General features: G+C 44.4%; 1 protein-coding gene across 6 annotated transcripts in view; it reads left to right on the top strand.

Moving 5' to 3' along the window:
• The window catches only part of FAM222B (family with sequence similarity 222 member B), a 98764-nt gene that overhangs the window by 53796 nt on the left and 24985 nt on the right, over positions 1-19983 (top strand). For all 6 annotated transcript variants that reach the window (XR_009868507.1, XR_009868508.1, XM_062216691.1 and 3 more), the window contains exon 2: positions 19718-19839. Coding sequence is in view for 4 of the 6 variants with exons in the window: in XM_062216691.1 (XP_062072675.1) it covers positions 19758-19839 (82 nt within the window). In the remaining 2 variants the exon portion in view is untranslated. The remainder of the gene's footprint in view (positions 1-19717; positions 19840-19983) is intronic.

Below are 19983 nucleotides of genomic sequence, written 5' to 3'. Positions count from 1 at the left end.
CTCCTATTCCAGTCCAGCTCTCTGCTGTGACCCGGGAGGGCAGTGGAGGATGGCCCAAGTGCTTGGGCCCTGCACCCGAATGGGAGACCAGGTGGAAGCAAGCACCTGGCTCCTGGCTTCGGGCCATAGTGGCCATTTGGGAAGTGAACCAACGGAAGGAAGACCTTTCTCTGTCTCTCTCTCTCTCATTGTCTAACTCTGCCTGTCAAAAAAAATAAATAAATAAAACTAACTACTTTGGGGGGAAAAAAAACTCAAGCAGTTTGCTTACACTGTCTTGGCTTAACTGCTTCAATATATGCTGCTGGTGGTGTTCCTCCCCTCCCCCTTTTTTAGATTTATTTATTTGAAAGGCAGAATTACAAAGAGAGGGGGAAGGACCACTGGTTCACTCCCCAAATGGCTGCAATGGCTGAGGCTGGGCCAAGCACAAGCCAGGAGCCTGAAACTCCATTCAGGTCTCCCATGTGGGTGGCAGGGGCCAAAGCACTTGGGCCATCTTCTGCTACTTTCACAGGCACATTAACAGAGGACTGGATGGGAAGTAGAGCAGCCATGATTCGAACCAGTGCTCATATAGGATGCCATTGTTGCACATAGTGGCTTAACCTGCTATGCCACATCACTGACCTCTATATACCTCTAATTAACCCAGGTTTCTTGAGGCATCTTGGCCTTAAGTGGACATTTATCTACATGTGGATTTTCTCTTTTGAAAATTTCTTTTCCAAATGTAACTTGGCCTTATGCCCCAGTTTTTTCTGTTACTTCCTGGCTCTGTTAAGTTTTATGTTCAAGGAATAGAAGCTAATTTGAATGGTTTTCTTTTTATTTATTTGTTTGGAATGTAGAGTTACAGGGAGGGAGAGAGAGGTCTTCCTTCTGCCTGTTCACTCCCCAGATGGCTGCAACATCCAGGAGCCAGGAAGCAGGAGCTTCTTCCAGGTTTCCCATGTGGGTGGCAGTGGCACTTGGGCCATCTTCTGCTGCTTTTCCCAGGCCATTAACAGGGAGCTGGATCAGAAATGGAGCAGCTGGTACACAAACCAGCACCCATATAGGATTCCAGTGCTGGAGGCAGCAGCTTTACTTGCTATGCCACAACAACAGTCCTGGTATCTGTTCTTTAAATGTTTGTTAGAATTATCCTGATCTCTTGTTGCTCTCATTGTATCTCTGGTCACAGACCCAGGTACTTAAGAACTAAATTCTACCCAGTTTGACACCTCTGCTTAAGAATATGAATATGATTAGATTCAAGGTCACTGTACCTTTCTAAGGTGGTCCATTCAGCTTAAGTTATAGTGACCTAAACCTAATAAGGCTTTTGAAACTCAAAGCTATTACATAACTTAATGAAACATTGCAAATTCTACAATTAGCTGCCTGCAACAAACACAACCTGTATATTCACATTTTTAATAACACTGATTTTTACTTAATAGGGATGAAAGTAGGGAAGTGAAATGATTCTTTTTTTAACACAGTACAGAAGTAGTACTGAGGCTTTTTATAAAGTATGCAGGCATTTTTATCTCCTCTTATACCCAGAGTGAAGGTGTCTGTACAGGCATTCACACACACATGCACATAGACACTAGTAAGTACTTGAATTATTCATGTGCTTCAAGGGTATAGGTTTAAGTAAATTCTAGAGCCTGAGATTAAAGATTGTGAGTATCACTAAGGAATGAGAGCCAAGTTGTATTTATTAAACATCCATTATGAAAATAATGTTACTCCTGATCCTGTAACCTGGAATGATAAATGAAATAGACACTGATCTTAGGAAGTTAGCAGTCAGGTTGAAAGGTTTGAATGTCCAGAGACTACTTTCCTGATACCTTTACAGCAAAGAATTTGAGAGAAAGCTCCAGGTTGAAAATGAGTTTAAAAAAATAAGTAGAGCCAAGAAAGAGCATTCTTGGCACAGAAAGTAGTGATAAAAAGTGTCTTTGTGGACCAGGATGGACATGGGAAACAGGATTAGAACCTGTTGTCTTCCTTCCTGTGATTGCAAAAGCCTGTGCTGGGCCTAACTGAAACCCAGAGCCCAGACTCAGTCTGGGTCTCCCATGTGGGTGGCAGGTATCCAAGTCATCACCAGCCACTTCCCAGGATATACATTAGCAGGAAGCTAGAATCAGGAGCACAGACAGGACTCACACCCAGGCACTCTGATACTGCATGTAGGCATCCCAAGTGGTGCCTTAGCTGCTGTGCCAAATGCACCTGCCTTCCAGAAGTTTGCAAATCCCTTGAGCCTCATGTGTTCAGCAGCACAAAGGTATATGTAGCAGATTATTTGGAGACTTGAACAAAGTAAATCTAGAATAAACAACCATCTTTGTCCCCTCCTTTCTTCTATCCTGCTATGAGGTCACAGTTGGAAGTGACTTTAATTCCCCGTTGGGTTAAAGAAGATGGGCTGGCATTGTGGTGCAGTGGATAAAACCACCGCCTGTAACAACAGCATCCCATATGGGTGCCAGTTTGAGTTCAGGCTGCTTTGCTGCTCCACTGCTCCAGTTCCTGCTAATGTACCTGGGAAAATAGCAAAAGATGACCCAAATGCTTAGGCCCCTGCCAGTCACGTGGGAAACTTGGAAGAAGGTCTTGTCTTCAGTCTGGCCTAGCCTTGGCTGTGTGGCCTCCTAGGGAATGAACCAATAGATGGAAGATCTCTCTAACTCTGCCTTTCACATAAATTCATGTTTTAATAAATAAATAAATAAAATATTTAAAAATAATAAAGGTAGAAAAGAAGGAAGTTTTTTGCAATGACAATGTTATTCAGGTTGAGAAACATTTTACAATTTATGTATTTGAAAGGTAGAGTAAGAATGAGAGAGAGATCTTCCATCCATATGGGATGCAGGCACTGCAGGCAGTGGCTTAACCCACTGTGCCTCAGCACTGGGCTCAGTAGGGTGAGCTTTTCTCTCTTTAGATAAGCCTTTGGCTAATGAATAAGAAGACTTTAATCAGAGATAGTGGTATGGCTTTTTTTTTTTTTTTTAAGAAAATATTTATTTACTTTTATTTGAAACAGAGGGAGAAACAGAGAGAGAAAGATATCTTCCATCTGTTGGTTCACTCCCCAGATGGCTGCAATGACAAGGCTATGCCAGGTCAGAGCCAGGAGCCAGGAGCTTCATCAGAGTTTCCTATGTGGGTGGTAGGGGCCCAAGCAATTAGGCCATCTTCTTGCTGATTTTCTTAACTATTAGCAGGGAGCTTTATCAGCTGCCAGGACTTGAACCAGTGTCCATATGGGATGCTGGCATTGCAGATGGCTTACTCGCTATGCTACAATGCTATCTCTTATGATCACTCTTAATTAATGCAGTTTTTGTATTAATCTTATATCGTAAGATACATGTATTCATAATTTTTACTGTTAGATGTATTTTTTTAAAGATTTATTTATTGAAAGAGTTACACAGAGAGAGAAGGAGAGGGAGAGAGAGAATCTTCCATCCGCTGGTTCGCTCTCCAGTCGGCCACAACTGCTGGAACTATGCTGATCCAAAGCCAGGAGCCAGGAACTTCTTCCGAGTCTCCAATGCGGGTGCAGGGGCCCAGGGACTCGGGACATCTGCTTTCCCAGGCCATAGCAGAGAACTGGATCGAAAGTGGAGCAGCCGGGACTCGAACCAGCGCCCATATGGGATGCTGGCACTGCAGGTGGCTGCTTTATCTGCTACACCACAGCACCGGCTCCATGTTAGACATATTTTATAAATCAGAGTCAAATAACAGTGAGTGTAACATTTTCGTTCTCTTTCTGATGTCTCAGAGATGGGACTCCTCTCAGTTTTATTCTTTAATTAAAGTGGGTAGTAATGGGAGCTTTTCCTTTGTTGTTTTTTAAACGGGCTTTTATAATTTTACTTATTTGAAAGGCAGAGAGATAGATCTTCTATTTACTAGTTCACTCCCCAAATGCCAGCAGTGCCGCGGACCGGCTCTCGCGGAGTCTCAGACCGAGGGAGAACGAGGGAACGAAGAGCCAGGAGAGTTAGAAATCGGCGGGGAAATGACAGACAGACACACACGTTATGTGTATGTTACTGCTGCGATTTATTGTAGTAAGGCTTGGGTTTATATAGTAAAGAACAATGCTGCAGGCAAATGAAAAAACTTTTATCACAAAGGTTGACAAAATGAGTTAAAACAATGATGTCATACGAGTGGTTTTATGAGGAACATAGTGGGGACATTGTTTTTAGACAATTTACGGAGGATGAGAATTGACCTTTGGCTTAGTTCCGTTTACTGAGGATGAGAATTGACCTTTGACTTAGTTTCACTTACTGAGGATGAGAATTGACCTTTGACTTAGTTTCACTTACTGAACTGTTTAGGGGAATAACTGTCCAAGGTTTTGCTTGCCCTCTAGGTACCTGGAGATAACCTCTGAGTAACCTTAACATTTTTCTGTTACTACAATGGGAACCTAATGATATGTTTTGACTTGCATTCCTGGCTTACGGGAAACTTCTTTTTCTTGATTTTTTAGTTTCTGAGAATTATGAGGGTAAGTAGTAAAGTGTAAACACAGCTGGTAGATAATGCATAATGAGTTCATCAGCAGAGCAGAGACAGGTGTCCCCCAAAATTTAGCAAGGACAGTCTTCGGCTTCCATTAATGTGAGTCGGGGGTCATTACAACCGCGGACTGCACAGGAATCGCCTGGGGCTAAACTCCGACAGAGCGCGCACCCCAAAACCCTGCAGCTTTAGACCCCCGACGCAGCAACATCTTGCCACGCGGGTATCACAGCTGTGGGCGTGGCAATTCCTCCCTTTTTATTTTTAAAATGAAGCTCGAAGACTTCCTGTTGGATGCTCTGTAAAGAATCAAATATGCATTTTAGAATTCCAGGAAGAAAAATTATAATTAGCAATACTACTAATGCCACTATCCCTATATAAATGAGGTAGTTTTTCCAATTTATGGGGTTTAAATTTTTGATTTCTGCTTCTAAACTAGTAGCTATATCTTGCAAATCCCCTATTTGTAGCCTTGATTGACTAGCAACAGTAATTTTCTTTTGCAAAGCGTTTAAATCATGCGTAACATCATTATCATGCCAGACACCCTGCAAATGCGCTTTCACTTTTTCCCAAGATTCTGAAGAATTATATGGTAGCGGAGTAACACAGATTGACTTAAAGTTACTATGACAATGAGCAGAAAACATTGTAACACTTTTACAGGTTTCCTGTCCAACCACCCCACAGGTTGCACAATAGGTGGATTAGGAACATAAGCCCAATATGAAGTCCCCTCAGTCTTTGGAGTTGAAATCAAGGCAAGAAAAGTCACAAAAAGATAAGAGGTTGTGCGAGGCTTCCCCTGCTCAGCGAGAAGCTTCTTGGCTTTCCGAGCTAGGCGACGGACCATCGTCCAGGTGATTTTCTGCCTCTGCTGGATTATTTCCAATTTTTTTTATCTGATGTTCCATGCATTTTTTTTTTTGTTTCTTCCAGCGTCGCTGCCTGCGGCGCTGGGCCGGGGACCGCCCTGATGAGTCTATTTGGGATCCAGACGGGGCAGTCGGCATCCTGTGGGAAAACACAAGCATAGCCTCGTCCCGAGGTGATTAGCACATCCGGACCTTTTCACATTCCTGTTAACAGGTCTTTCCAGAGGACTTTGGGCAGGGGGGTTTTATAGACCTCCCTGTCCCAGTGTCGTAGGGCCGCTGTAAGGCCCTTTCCATCAGCATTTAAATGATTTAAAACAAACAATGAATGAGACAATATATGATGGGGTGAGAAATAAGAATTAGCAGTTTGAAGGCGTTCCAATTGTAGTTTTAATGTTTGATGAGCTCTTTTAATGATTGCCTGTCCTTGAGGATTATAAGGAATTTCTGTAATATGAGTTATGTGCCATTGGGCACAAAAATTTACAAATGCTTTAGAGATATAAGCTGGTCCATTATCAGTTTTGATTTGAGAAGGAATGCCCATAATTTGAAAACACTGAATTAAATGTTGAATAACATCTTTTACTGCTTCTCCCGTTCTAGCAGAAGCATGCACAAAATGAGAAAAGGTGTCAACAGTCACATGTACATATCCCAACTTACCAAAAGAAGACACATGAGTTACATCCATCTGCCAAATAATGTTAGCTTTTAAACCTCGGGGATTTACACCCATTTTTGGAGGATGATGTACGGGGGGACAATGAGTACATTGCTTTACTATTTGTCTTGCCTGTTCTCTAGTAATAGAGAACATTTTTCGCAAAGAGGCTGCATTTTGATGGTGAATATTATGACTTTCTAATGCCTCCTGCACTGTAGCTACAATAGACTGGGTATGCATATCTGCTATGGCATTTCCTTTTGCCAGAGGCCCTGGCAATTTACTATGGCCCCTTATATGTCCTATGTAAAACTTTGCCGTTCTTTCCCTGATTAACTTTTGTAATTGTCTTAATAGAGTAAGAATGGGTGATTTTCTTGATAAGAGAGCTGTCTCTAAGGCTGGAAATAAATTAACCACATATTTAGAATCTGAATAAAGGTTAAATGGTTGTGGAAATTTTGTAAAGGCCAATATGACTGCTTTAATTTCTGCCTGCTGGGCAGAGGTTTTTTCACCACTTTTAACATACACACCATGTTCTTCAGAATAAACCACAGCACAACCTGAAGATGACCCATCAGTAAAAATATTTTGAGCTTTAGCTAAAGGTTGCGGCGAAAACCAGACTGGAAATACCAATTCTACGTGTCTTGCAAATTCTATGATAGGATGTTTTGGATAATGATATTTTATTTGCCCTGCATAGTTTTGCAGCGCTATGACCCAATTTTTATTATTTTGCATTAGCTCCTCTACTTGACTTTTATTGTAGGGTGTGACAATAGTGGCTGGCTCCTTGCCAAACAATTCTTTAGAGCGAGCTCTACCTTTGGTAATTAGTAAAGCACATAAATAAGGATAATCTGCAAGCATCTTTGCCTGTGTATGAGGCAAGTGAAGCCACTCCAAGACTCCCTCCTGCCATAGGCAAGCTGTAGGCGTATAAGCTGTTGCAAAAATCAAAAGACACCAGGGCACAACATAATCTATCTGATGTACACGTGCCTTAGATAAGGCTTCGTCAACTAATTGTAATGCCTGTAAAGCCTCTGGCGTCAATGTCCTTAGAGACTTAGGATTAGAGTCACCATGCAAGATGGAATATAAGGGACTCAATTCTCCTGTAGTAATCTTTAAATGAGGTCTTAGCCAATTAATGTCTCCTAATAATTTTTGATAATCATTTAATGTTTTTAGCCTATCCCTTCTAATTGATATCTTTTGTGAAACAATATAATCATCTTTTATAATTTGTCCCAAATAATTTAAAGGTCGATCTTTCTGTACCTTATCAGGGGCTATAACCAAGCCATGAGCAGTTAAGGTTTGAATAGTATCATACAACAAATCATCTAGTATAGCAGAATTTTCATGAGCCAATAATATATCATCCATATAATGAATTATATATGCAGTACCATATTTTTTTCTTATTATTTGCATGGCCTTATCGACAAATTTTTGACACAAAGTAGGAGAATTTTTCATGCCCTGTGGCAAAGTAACCCACTGATACCTTCTATAAGGTTGTTTAAAGTTTGATGAAGGCACACTAAAAGCAAAATGTTCACAGTCTGCTGGATCCAATTTTATAGTAAAGAAACAATCTTGTAGATCTATAACAATAATTTTCCATCCTTTAGGAACAGCAACCGGAGATGGCAGTCCAGGTTGCAGAGGACCCATGTCCTTCATGGCTGCATTGACTGCTCTTAAATCTTGTAAGAGCCTCCATTTACCTGATTTTTTCTTTATAACAAATACTGGTGTATTTTAAGGGCTTTTTGATTCTACTAAATGCCCTTTTTCTAGTTGTTCTTGTACTAGCTGCTCAAGAGCCTGTATTTTTTCTTCTGTTAGGGGCCACTGACTCACCCACACAGGTTCTTGAGTCAGCCATTCTATTTTATCTGCTACCAAATTTTCTGCAGTGGCCCCTATATAAAATGCTGTTCATTTAAATTGTCTGCTGTTACCAATTTTACTTTCATTGCGTCCAAGAAATCTCTTCCCCATAGGGTAAATGGTAAAGAGGGAAGAACATAAGGCTGTATATATCCTTCCTTACCCTCACAAGTCCATTTTAACATTGCTGAACTTTGCAGGACACCATTAGCTGTCCCCAAACCCAGCAATGAGGAGCCTGTCCGATGTATTGGCCAAGCTGAGGGCCAATCCGAGGAAGCAATACATGTTCTGTCTGCTCCGGTATCAAGGAGCCCTTTAAATTTTTTGCCATTAAGAGACACGACTTTGAATGGACGCTGGCCAAGATCTTGCATTAAAAACACACCCTCATCAGTGCTGCCAAACTGGCCTTGGCCCCTGCTTTCTTGTAGAATCCTGTTTGGCAGGTTTACATAAGGGAGCAATAAAAGTTGAGCTATCCTTTGTCCTTTGTGAATTTGGATAGTCTCTTTTAGAGGTCTGATCATTATCTTTATGTCTGCTTCAGTGTCCGCGTCTAAGACACCAGGAAGTACTTCAAAATTTTTTGCATAATTTGAACTTCTGCCAATAATTAATCCTACAGTTTGAGGCAATAAGGTTCCTTTTACATTAGTGGGCACTAAAGTTACTCCGTCCCACTTGGACACTATAATGTCTTTTGAGCTTGCCAAATCCAAGCCTGCACTACCCGGTGTTGCCCTAGGCAAATCATGTACAGTAAATTCCGGGGCTTCAGGATTTAATTGATGTTTCTGCCCTGCTGACTCCTCTCCCTTTGGTGTGGGGCTAGGAGACCGCCCCTTATCTAGTTTTTTGTTTCCTCCTGTTTCTCTTTTAAAGGAGTCCTATCTTTATGGAACTTGGACTTACACTCATTTTTCCAATGTTTTCCCTTCTTACACCGAGGACACAGCCCCGGCGGCCCTTGCTTCTTAGCATCCTCCTTAGGATGTTTGCATTCCCTTTGCATATGCCCTGGTTGACCACAGTTATAACAAACATCCATAGATGATGATTTGGCGCCTCCTCCGTATGTTTTCTTAACATATGTACTGAACTTCTGACCTTTCATAGCTGCAGCATAGGCCATTCCCTGGACTATAGCTGGTGAGGCATCTAAACATGCTTTTACATAATCTTGAATAGTTCCTGTCTTTCTAATAGGCCGAATTAAATCCTGACACAAAAGAATTAGCATTTTCTGTAGCATGACAACTAGCATCTTTTCCTTCTTTGACAATGAATGCCCCATGGTTCCCAAGATTACTTACGCTTAACCGGTAAACTTTCGCCGGCAGGACTGCAGATCCTTCGTAAGAGCCGTTTCTAACTCTGAGGAAAGAAAGAGAAAGATTACCTGTCCTTCAGGTCCCTGTTCGGGCGCCACCTGCCGCGGACCGGCTCTCGCGGAGTCTCAGACCGAGGGAGAACGAGGGAACGAAGAGCCAGGAGAGTTAGAAATCGGCGGGGAAATGACAGACAGACACACACGTTATGTGTATGTTACTGCTGCGATTTATTGTAGTAAGGCTTGGGTTTATATAGTAAAGAACAATGCTGCAGGCAAATGAAAAAACTTTTATCACAAAGGTTGACAAAATGAGTTAAAACAATGATGTCATACGAGTGGTTTTATGAGGAACATAGTGGGGACATTGTTTTTAGACAATTTACGGAGGATGAGAATTGACCTTTGGCTTAGTTCCGTTTACTGAGGATGAGAATTGACCTTTGACTTAGTTTCACTTACTGAGGATGAGAATTGACCTTTGACTTAGTTTCACTTACTGAACTGTTTAGGGGAATAACTGTCCAAGGTTTTGCTTGCCCTCTAGGTACCTGGAGATAACCTCTGAGTAACCTTAACATTTTTCTGTTACTACAATGGGAACCTAATGATATGTTTTGACTTGCATTCCTGGCTTACGGGAAACTTCTTTTTCTTGATTTTTTAGTTTCTGAGAATTATGAGGGTAAGTAGTAAAGTGTAAACACAGCTGGTAGATAATGCATAATGAGTTCATCAGCAGAGCAGAGACAGGTGTCCCCCAAAATTTAGCAAGGACAGTCTTCGGCTTCCATTAATGTGAGTCGGGGGTCATTACAACCGCGGACTGCACAGGAATCGCCTGGGGCTAAACTCCGACAGAGCGCGCACCCCAAAACCCTGCAGCTTTAGACCCCCGACGCAGCAACATCTTGCCACGCGGGTATCACAGCTGTGGGCGTGGCACAGCAGTAGTTGGGTCTAGCCAGACCAAAGCCAGGAACCCAGGAACTCAATCTGGGTCTCCCATGTGGTTTGTGAGGACTCAGTAGCTTGAGCCATTACCTGCTTTTTCTCAGGGTATGCATTTGCAGGAAACTACACTGTGAAGTGGAGCTGAGAGTCAAATCCAGGCACTCTAATCCACAATGTGGGAGTCCCAAGGAGTGTCGTAACCTATGTATGGAATGCCTGTCTGATGGTTGGCATTTAACTTAACAGTTAAGATGGGGATGGTGCTGTGGTGCCGTGGGTTAAGCCACTTCCTGCAGTGCTAGCATCCCATATGGGTGTGTTTGATGTCCTGGTTGTTCTACTTCCCATGTGTCTTCCTGCTCATGCGCCTGGGAAGGCAGCAGAGGATGTCCCAGGTGCTTGGGCCCCTGCCACCCACTTGGGAGACCCGCAGGAGGCTCTTGGCTCTTGGCTTCAGCCTGGCCCAGTCCTCACTGTTGCGGCCATTTGGGGAGTGAACTAATAGATGGAAGATCTCTCTCTCCCCTCCCCTCCCCTTATCTCTCTCTATGACTGCCTTTCAAACAAATAAAAGTAAAACCTTTTTTTTTTTTTTTTTTTGACAGGCAGAGTTAGAGAGAGAGAGACAGAGAGAAAGGTCTTCTTTCTGTTGGTTCACTCCCCAAATGGCTACCACGGCCGGCACGCTGTGCCGATCTGAAGGCAGGAGCCAGGTGCTTCCTCCTGGTCTCCCATGCAGGTGCAGGGCCCAAGCACTTGGGCCATCCTCCACTGCCTTCCCAAGACACAGCAGAGAGCTGGACTGGAAGAGGGGCAACCGGGACAGAACCGGCGCTGCAAGGCAGAGGATTAGCCTAATGAGCCACGGCGCTGGCCTAAAAGTAAAATCTTTACCTTCCCTCCCCAAAAAAAACAACATGCCAGCATCTCATATTGGAATACCTGAATTTGATACTTGGCTTCTGACTCTAGCTAGCTTCCTACTAATGCACTTGCTAGTAGACAGCATTGATTGATGACTCAGATAATGGGATTCCTGCATCCATGTGGGAGACATGGGTTGATATCCAGGCTCCTAACATTTTGGGCTAGGAGAGTGAACCAACAGATGGGAGTGTGCTCATTCTATCTGCCTCTCAAATTAAAAAGAAAAAAAATCTTAAAGTCCATGAATGATAATTTTAAGATCTTGAACTCGGCATGAATGAGAAGGTGAGCTAATCAACCTGGATGTTTTTGGGGGGCAGGGTGGAATTCTTTTTGAAGGTGGAAGTTGATACAAGTTAAGGAAAGCAAGACAAAACTGATAAGGAATTACTGAAGGCACAGATTGTGAGGTGCAAGACTGTTGGAAGTAAGCTCTCTAGAGATTACCCTCCATCTCCCAAGGAAAAATTCCTTTGACAGCATTTTATCTTTTCCCAGGAAAAAACACTTCTTCCTCTTCCTCTGCCTACCGTATGATGGTCTTACGCATAAGTAAGGACAAGCAGTACAAATGCAGCCAGGGTTTCCTGCCAGCACAGACCTACCCTGAGGCAGAGATGGTGCTTTATCAGATCCAAGAAAGTAGTGTGTGACATCACAACTCCAATAAAACCTCCAGGAGGCTTTAGACAGAGGCAAGCCCTGGGGGAGCAGAGATGAAAGTGCCCTTGAATTTTCCCAGTGGGTAAAAGGGTTTGTTCCTTAATTAGAGTAGTCTGGGGAATGCTGGTACTTGTGCAGATGTCCCAGGAGAATTTGAACACTTTAGTCCTGTGTTCCCTGGGATATAGCAGTCCCCCCATCCAGCAGGTCGCAACCCTAGCCTACCAGCCAGTGGTGGAAAAGCTGACAGAGCTCACAGAGAGGCCCTGCCAAGGAGTTCTTTGTGTCTTTCTCTGTGAAGTCTGCAGCTCTCTTGGCCTGCTTCAGCTTATGAGTGTGTTCTGGTCAGAGTTAGGATTTGAATTTTTGAAGCCCTTTAAGAAGATAGTGCTAGTGTTGATTTTCTGGGTCTAATTGTGCAAATATCAGCTATAAAATTACATTGGAATTTACATTTAAGAAAAAGCAGATGGTAGTCAAAATGGGTGGGTGCTTTGAAGTTTTTAAATAAAAGACCTGTAGTCAATGCTGCTAAGCTTCCAAAGAGTGCTTGATATGGACATGTCTGCTTTCCTGATTGGTTTTTGGAGGAAGGTTGCTTCTTTCTGTTTATTACAACCTTTGTGATCTTGCCATAGTTCTAAGTCCATTCCGTACTTTCCCTGGCCCAGCAAGATCTAATTTTTATTTTTAAAACTTATTTATTGGCCAGCGCCTCAGCTCAATAGGCTAATCCTCCACCTGCGGCGCCAGCACCCTGGGTTCTAGTCCCGGTTGGGGCGCCGGATTCTGTCCCGGTTGCCCCTCTTCTGGTCCAGCTCTCTGACCCGGGAGTGCAGTGGAGGATGGCCCAAGTGCTTGGGCCCTGCACCCCATGGGAGACCAGGATAAGCACTTGGCTCCTGGCTTCGGATCAGCGTGGTGCGCCAACCGCAGTGCGCCAACCGTGGCGGCCATTGGAGGGTGAACCAATGGCAAAGGAAGACCTTTCTCTGTCTCTCTCACTGTCCTCTCTGCCTGTTGGGGTGGGGGGGGAACACCTTATTTATTTATTCAAAAGGCAAAGTGACAGAAAGGGATCTTCCATCCACTCACTGTTTATTCCCTAAATGATGGCAACAGCTAGGGCTGGGCCAGGCCAAAGCCAGGAGCTTCATTTGGGTCTTCTATATGGGTGCAGGGGCCCAGGAATGGGCCATCTTCCACTGCTTTCCGAGGACCATTAGGAAGCTGGATCGGAAATGGAGCAACTGTGACTGGAACTGGTGCCTATATGTGATGCTGGGTGTCACAGATGGCAGCTTAACCCACTGTGCCACAATGCTGTCCTCAACACAGACATATTTTAAAGGTGAAAATAGGATTGTAATTGTGCTCTAGCTTTCCTTCCTTGGTTGTTCATATAGATGTATATTACCTTCCAAAGTCATGAAAAGTAATACTCCAGGGGTTCTGTAGTATATAGTATATGACGAAGCAGACTGCAGAGTCCAAAAAAGCACTGTCTTATGTATTATCTGACTTTTCTGTTGTTTTTATAAGGTTCTCTATATCCTATCTGTCTTTGAACTCATCTCTGTTTTATATGTCTTCCTTCTCAAAAGACCAAGATGAAACTGTTAGTAGCTAGGGAACATCAGTTCATCACTGCTCAAATAAAAATTGAAACCGACACAGCCTGGAGTTGGAGAGTAGTGTGTACAGACTTTGGAGACAGTCAGTCGTGGGTTTCCATCCTGGACTCTGCCATCACTAACAGATTGATGACGTATAGATTAAATGACAAAACTCAAGCAATTAATATACTGCTTACACAGTCAATAAATTTTTTTAAAGATTTTATTTATTTGAGAGGTGGAGTTGCAGACAGTGAGAGGGAGAGACAGAGAGAAAGGTCTTCCTTCCGTTGGTTCACTCCCCAGATGGCTGCAATGGCTGGCGTTGCACTGATCCAAAGCCAGGAGCCAGGTGCCTCCTTCCGGCCTCCCATGAGGGTGCAGGGGTCCAAGCACTTGGGCCATCCTCCACTGCCTTCCCAGGCCATAGCAGAGAGCTGGACCAGAAGAGGGGCAGCCAGGACTAGAACCAGTGCCCATATGGGATGCTGGCACCACAGGCTGAGGATTAACCTACTGCACCGCGGCACTGGGCCTCAGTCAGTTTTTTAAAGAAAAGCCTACTAAGTGTTAGGCACTTTCCTAGATGCTTTCTAGATATAATAATGAACAGAAATGTGCCTTCTTAAGAAATGTCTCTTATTAAGAGTTTAAAATGTGCTAAAGGAATAAAGAGAGATAGACATAGACAGCTGGTAATGCTGGTGGTAGAGTGAGAAAAGGAAGGCTGCTGTTTTAAATGGGGGGGACTGGTCAAGGTAACCCTGTCCTTAGGAAGTGACATTCAAGCAGCAGTGTGAATGAAGTGAAGGAATTGGAAAGACCATCAGAAATCAGGGGTAGGAATATCTATCTATCTACTTAATTTATTTGAAAGGCAGAGTTACAGAGACAGGGAGAGAAAAAGGTTCTCCAACCCCTTGTTTACTCCCCAAATAGTGGCAATTGCTGGGGCTGGGCCAGACTGAAGCAGGAGCTAGAGGCTTCTTCTGGGTATCGTATGTGTGTGGCACGTGCCCAAGCACTTGGGCCATACTCTGCTGCTTTCCTAGGCACATTAGCAGGAGCTGGATTGGAAATACAGAGCTGGGACTCAAACCAGCACCCATGTGGGATGCCAGTGCTACAGGTGGCAGCTTAACCCACTGTGCCACCATGCTGGCCCCAGTAATATATTTTACAGGGAATGGTGAGTGCACAGCCCTGAGGAGCAGTGTGTTTGGTTGAAGGAGCTACAAGGAGACTGTGGCTGGAAGCTGAGTCGGGAAGAGGAGACAGGGCAAGTTACAAGATGAGGTGATAGAGGCAACAGATCATGGAGGACCTTGGGGTCCATGTTCAGATTTTGTGTTTTATTCTGAGATAGGAAGGCACTAGAAATTTTTGAGTTGCTCTGGCTGCTGAATAGAGAATAGATTGCATAGAGGCAGGCAGGGATAGAACAGGGAGACCACTTAGAAGGAATTGTAATAATCCAGGCTGGAGATGATGACAAATGAAGTACATCATTATCTCCCAGGAAGGTTGGGAGACCCAAATGAGAACATGTCGCTAAAGCCCCTCATACAACCCATTTCGCAGTGTTAGCCTTCAGCACTATCATGGTAACTGCACAGCAGGCATATGTTCAGAGAATATGTTGATAGACAGTTTTGTCATGGTGCAAAAATCAGAGTGCACTTACACACACCTAGATGATACTGCCTACTACACACTTAGGCTATACTCCCAGGCCACAAACTTATACATTGTGTTCTACACTGAACACTGTAGGCAGTTGTAATACAGTAGTAGGTATTTGTATATCTAAACATATCTAGATATGGAAAAGCAACAATAAAAATGCTAGACAAAAATTTTTCAGTTGTATTATAATCTTATGGGACCGCCGTTGTATATGTAATCCATAGTTGATCAAAACATTATTGTATGGGGGCTGGCACTGTGGTGTAGTGGGGAAAGCCACTGCCTGTTTTGCCGGCATCCCTTATGGGCGCCAGTTCAAGTCCTGGCTGCCCCACTTCTGATCCATCTCTCTGCTATGACCTGGGAAGGCAGTGAAGGATGGCTGAAGGCCGTGGGCCCCTGCACCCGAGTAGTGGGAGACCAAGAAGAAGCTCTTGGCTCCTGGCTTTGGATCAGTGCAGCTCCAGCTGTTGTAGCCAATTGGGGAGTGAACCAGTGGATGGAAGACCTCTCTGTCTCTTTCTCTCTCTACCTCTCTCTCTCTCTCTCTCTACCTCTACCTCTCTTTCTCTCTGTAACTCTGACCTTCAAATAAATAAATAAATCTTAAAAAAAAAAAATACATTATTGTGTGGCACATGAATGTAGGTATTAATTCCTTCCTTTCCTTGCCATATGCCCTCAGCCATACGTTAGGACCATAATGGGAGGTTACTAAGTAGAAATGAACATTTATAAATAAATCTTTAAAAAGTGGGGGGTGACCCTGTGATGTAGTAGGTAAAGCTACCGTCTGCAGTGCCAGCATCCCATATGGGCGCTGGTTCAGGTCCTGGATGCTCCAGTTTTAATTCAGCTCTCTGCTGTGGCCTGGGAAAGCAGTAGAAGATGGCCCAAGTTGTTGGGTCCCTGCACCCACGTTGGAGACCTGGAGGAAGTTCTTGGCTCCTGGCTTTGGATCTGTAGAGCTCCGGCCATTGTGGCCATTTGGGGAGTGAACCAATGGATGGAAGACCTCTCTCTGCCTCTGCCTCTCTGTAACTCTGTCTTTCAAATAAATAAATAAATCTTTGAAGAAGGAGAAGAAGAGAAAGGAACATTTACAAGGGAAGGGATTATAAATAGTATTGTGTCATTTGACTGCAGCAGACTTTTTATTTCCGGAGGACAGGCTTGGCACACTGTGTTCGCTCTGTTATCCCACCTGTCGGAGACCTAAAGAAACTGAATCTGTGCCAGAACTCTTGGGCAACTCTGTTCTTGTTGAGATACTCAATCTTCAATTCTTTCTATGGTTACTATCTTAGATACAGTTTCAGCAGTTGCTTTTACGAAGTATCTATTCAGGTACCTGGTCTTGCAAGCTGGAGCTCTCCGATACTCATCCTGACAAAGTAGTTTCAGAGACCTGAAAGAGCTCTCTAGGAGAAAAAAAGAGGTTTTGTGGTCTTTGTTTAACATTCAATATTTTCCCTGATTAATTTTTTATTGTGATCTAAGTTAAAATATGCCACCTTGGTTTCTGGGTTTACCAATTTGGGGAAGGAAGTTTTATGTATTTTGCAGCATTCTACTTGTTTGAGAAAAGCCTGTTTTGAGGACACAAAGAGCTCGCATTGTTTTCTGGACTTGCTTTGCTACAGAAGGCCACTTCAGAGTCTGCTTTCTTGAACTGTACAGCTGTGTGTTGGTAAACATCACTGATGAAACCATTCCAGGCCGGCGCCGCAGCTCAATAGGCTAATCCTCCACCTTGCGGCGCCGGCACACCGGGTTCTAGTCCTGGTCGGGGCACCGATCCTGTCCCGGTTGCCCCTCTTGCAGGCCAGCTCTCTGCTGTGGCCAGGGAGTGCAGTGGAGGATGGCCCAAGTTCTTGGACCCTGCACCCCATGGGAGACCAGGATAAGCACCTGGCTCCTGCCATCGGAACAGCGCGGTGCGCCGGCCACAGCGCGCCTACCGCGGCGGCCATTGGAGGGTGAACCAACAGCAAAAAGGAAGACCTTTCTCTCTGTCTCTCTCTCACTGTCCACTCTGCCTGTCAAAAAAAAAAAAAGAAAAGAAACCATTCCATTTGACATGTCAGGATCACCTGTCCAAAGAGGGCTGCTAGCAGCAGCCCATCACCTCCTTGTTTTACTCTGGAAGCATTTTTTATTTTCTTTTTATTTTCTTTCTTGCTTTCCTCCTTCCCTCTGTCTCTCCCACTCACATTCCCTCCCTCTCTCCCTGTCTTTTTCTTGGGCTGTATGTGTGTGTGTGGGGGGGCTTTCCAGAAAGTTCAGTGATGAGATAAGCAAGTAGGAAAGGTGAGTCCCTCCAAATTTCTAAGTAGAATTTGCTTTAGTAGTGATTAATTGTGTCTTAAAGATTTTGTTCCTTTTGCCTTTTAATGAGTTCAAGGCCTTTGACCTGGTTATTAAGATGCCTATTGGTTGGCCCTCATCCCATATCAGAGTGTTTGGGTTTGAGTCCCATCTCTACTCCTGATTCCATCTTGCTGCTAATGTGTACCCTGGGAGACAACAGATGATGGCTGAAGTTCTTGGGTCCCTGCCACTAATATGGGAAACTTGGATTAAGTTCGTAGCTCCCAGTTTCTGCCTGGTGGAACCCCAGCCTTGTGGGTATTTGGGTAATAAAACAGTAGGTAAAAGATATCTGTCTCTCTCTCTCAAAAATGTTTTAAAGGCCGGCGCCACGGCTCAATAGGCTAATCCTCCGCCTTGCAGCGCTGGCACCCCGGGTTCTAGTCCCAGTCGGGGCGCCGGATTCTGTCCCAGTTGCTCCTCTTCCAGGCCAGCTCTCTGCTGTGGTCCAGGAGTGCAGTGGAGGATGGCCCAAGTGCCTGGGCCCTGCACCCGCATGGGAGACCAGGATAAGCACCTGGCTCCTGCCTTCAGATCAGCTCGGTGCGCTGGCCGCAGCGTACCAGTCACAGCGGCCATTGGAGGGTGAACCAACGGCAAAAGGAAGACCTTTCTCTCTGTCTGTCTCTCTCACTGTCCATTCTGCCTGTCAAAAAAAAAAAAATGTTTTAAAAAAGTGAGATCAGGGTTGAGTGTTTGGCCGAGTGGTTAAGATGCCACTTGGGCCGGCGCCACAGCTCACTAGGCTAATCCTCCACCTTGCGGTGCCGGCACACCGGGTTCTAGTCCCGGTCGGGGCACTGATCCTGTCCCGGTTGCCCCTCTTCCAGGCCAGCTCTCTACTGTGGCCAGGGAGTGCAGTGGAGGATGGCTCAAGTCCTTGGGCCCTGCACCCCATGGGAGATCAGGAGAAGCACCTGGCTCCTGCCTTCGGATCAGCGGGGTGCGCCGGCCGCAGCGCGCCTACCGCGGCAGCCATTGGAGGGTGAACCAATGGCAAAAGGAAGACCTTTCTCTCTGTCTCTCTCTCACTGTCCACTCTGCCTGTCCAAAAAAAAAAAAATAATAATAAAAAATTAAAAAAAAAGATGCCACTTGGGGGAGCTGGTGCTGTGGCCTAGTCGGTAAAGCCACTTCCTGCAGTGCTGGCATCCTATATGGGGCCCAATTCAAGACCCAGCTGCTCCACGTCTGATCCAGCTCTCTGCTATGGCCTGGGAAATCAGTGGAAGATGGCCCAATTCCTTGGGCCCCTGTACCCACATGGGAAGACTCGGAAGAAGTTCCTGGCTCCTGGCTTCGGATCAGCACAGCTCCAGCCGTTGCAGCCAATTGGGGAGTGAACCAACAGATGGAAGACCTCTCTCTTTCTCTCTGCCTCTCCTTCTCTATCTGTGTAACTCTTTCAAATAAATAAATAAATCCTTAACAACAAAAAAATGTCACTTGAGAGATACCTGCATCACATATTGGAGTACCTATATTCCTATTCTGACTGCTTCCAATTCCAATTTACTGCTAATGTGCACCCTAGGCGGCAGCAGGTGTTGGCTGAAGTGTGTAAGTTCCTGCCACTTAGATGAGAGACCTGGACTATGTTCCTGGTTCCTGGCTCAGCCTGGCCCAGCCCTGACTGTTGCAGGCATTTAGAGGGTGAACCAGCAGATGAGAGATTTCCTGGGCTGTCTCTATCTCTCTTTCCCCTCTCTCTGCCTTTCAAATAAAGAAAATAAATTAAAAGCCAACAACAACAAAAACTAGCATAGGGTCCTACCTCTGGAAATGTCTGACTGCTCTGGCCTCCATCCAGGGCAGTAAATGGACTGCACCAGTCCATGAGAGGGCCAATTCTCTACGGGAACACTGAGACCTTATAGTGTACCTGCATTTTCCAGTTGTTTTGTCAATATGTATTTTTCCAGTTTTTATTTCTCAAACCTACACATCCGTGCTAACCAAAATATCACTTAATCATAGTAATAGTTGGTAACAAATTGTTGCTACAGATAAAAATGTAGATGTATTCGAACCAACGTGCTGCTAATTAAATTGCTTATCTATCTAAACTTGGGCCTGTGCTGCTCATATTTGATGACTTGGTATCTTCCTTGAATGAACTGCCTTGTGTTCCATGACCTTGTTTTTGTATTCATTCCAGTGTGAGCCACTGCCCCTTCTTGTGTTGATGCTGATCTGCCATGCTAGCCTGTCTACCAGGGCCAGGTGACCTGTCCTTTCAGCTTCCTTCTCACACGCAGATGAACACTGGACTTCAGAAATGTAAGTAATAGTTATCTGGATTCCAAGGAAAAATTTGTGTTGATCCTTTGCTTTGTTATATGTTTCAGCTGTTTTGGAAGCCTATGGTACATTGACCTTGAATTTTGGTACCTCTGTGGTATAATTTACCAGAGACAGCATGAA

Source organism: Lepus europaeus, chromosome 18, assembly GCF_033115175.1.
Source record: "Lepus europaeus isolate LE1 chromosome 18, mLepTim1.pri, whole genome shotgun sequence".
Classification (NCBI taxonomy): domain Eukaryota; kingdom Metazoa; phylum Chordata; class Mammalia; order Lagomorpha; family Leporidae; genus Lepus; species Lepus europaeus.
The sequence above is the reverse complement of the archived record's forward strand: the minus strand, read 5'-3'. Positions and strand labels throughout refer to the sequence as shown.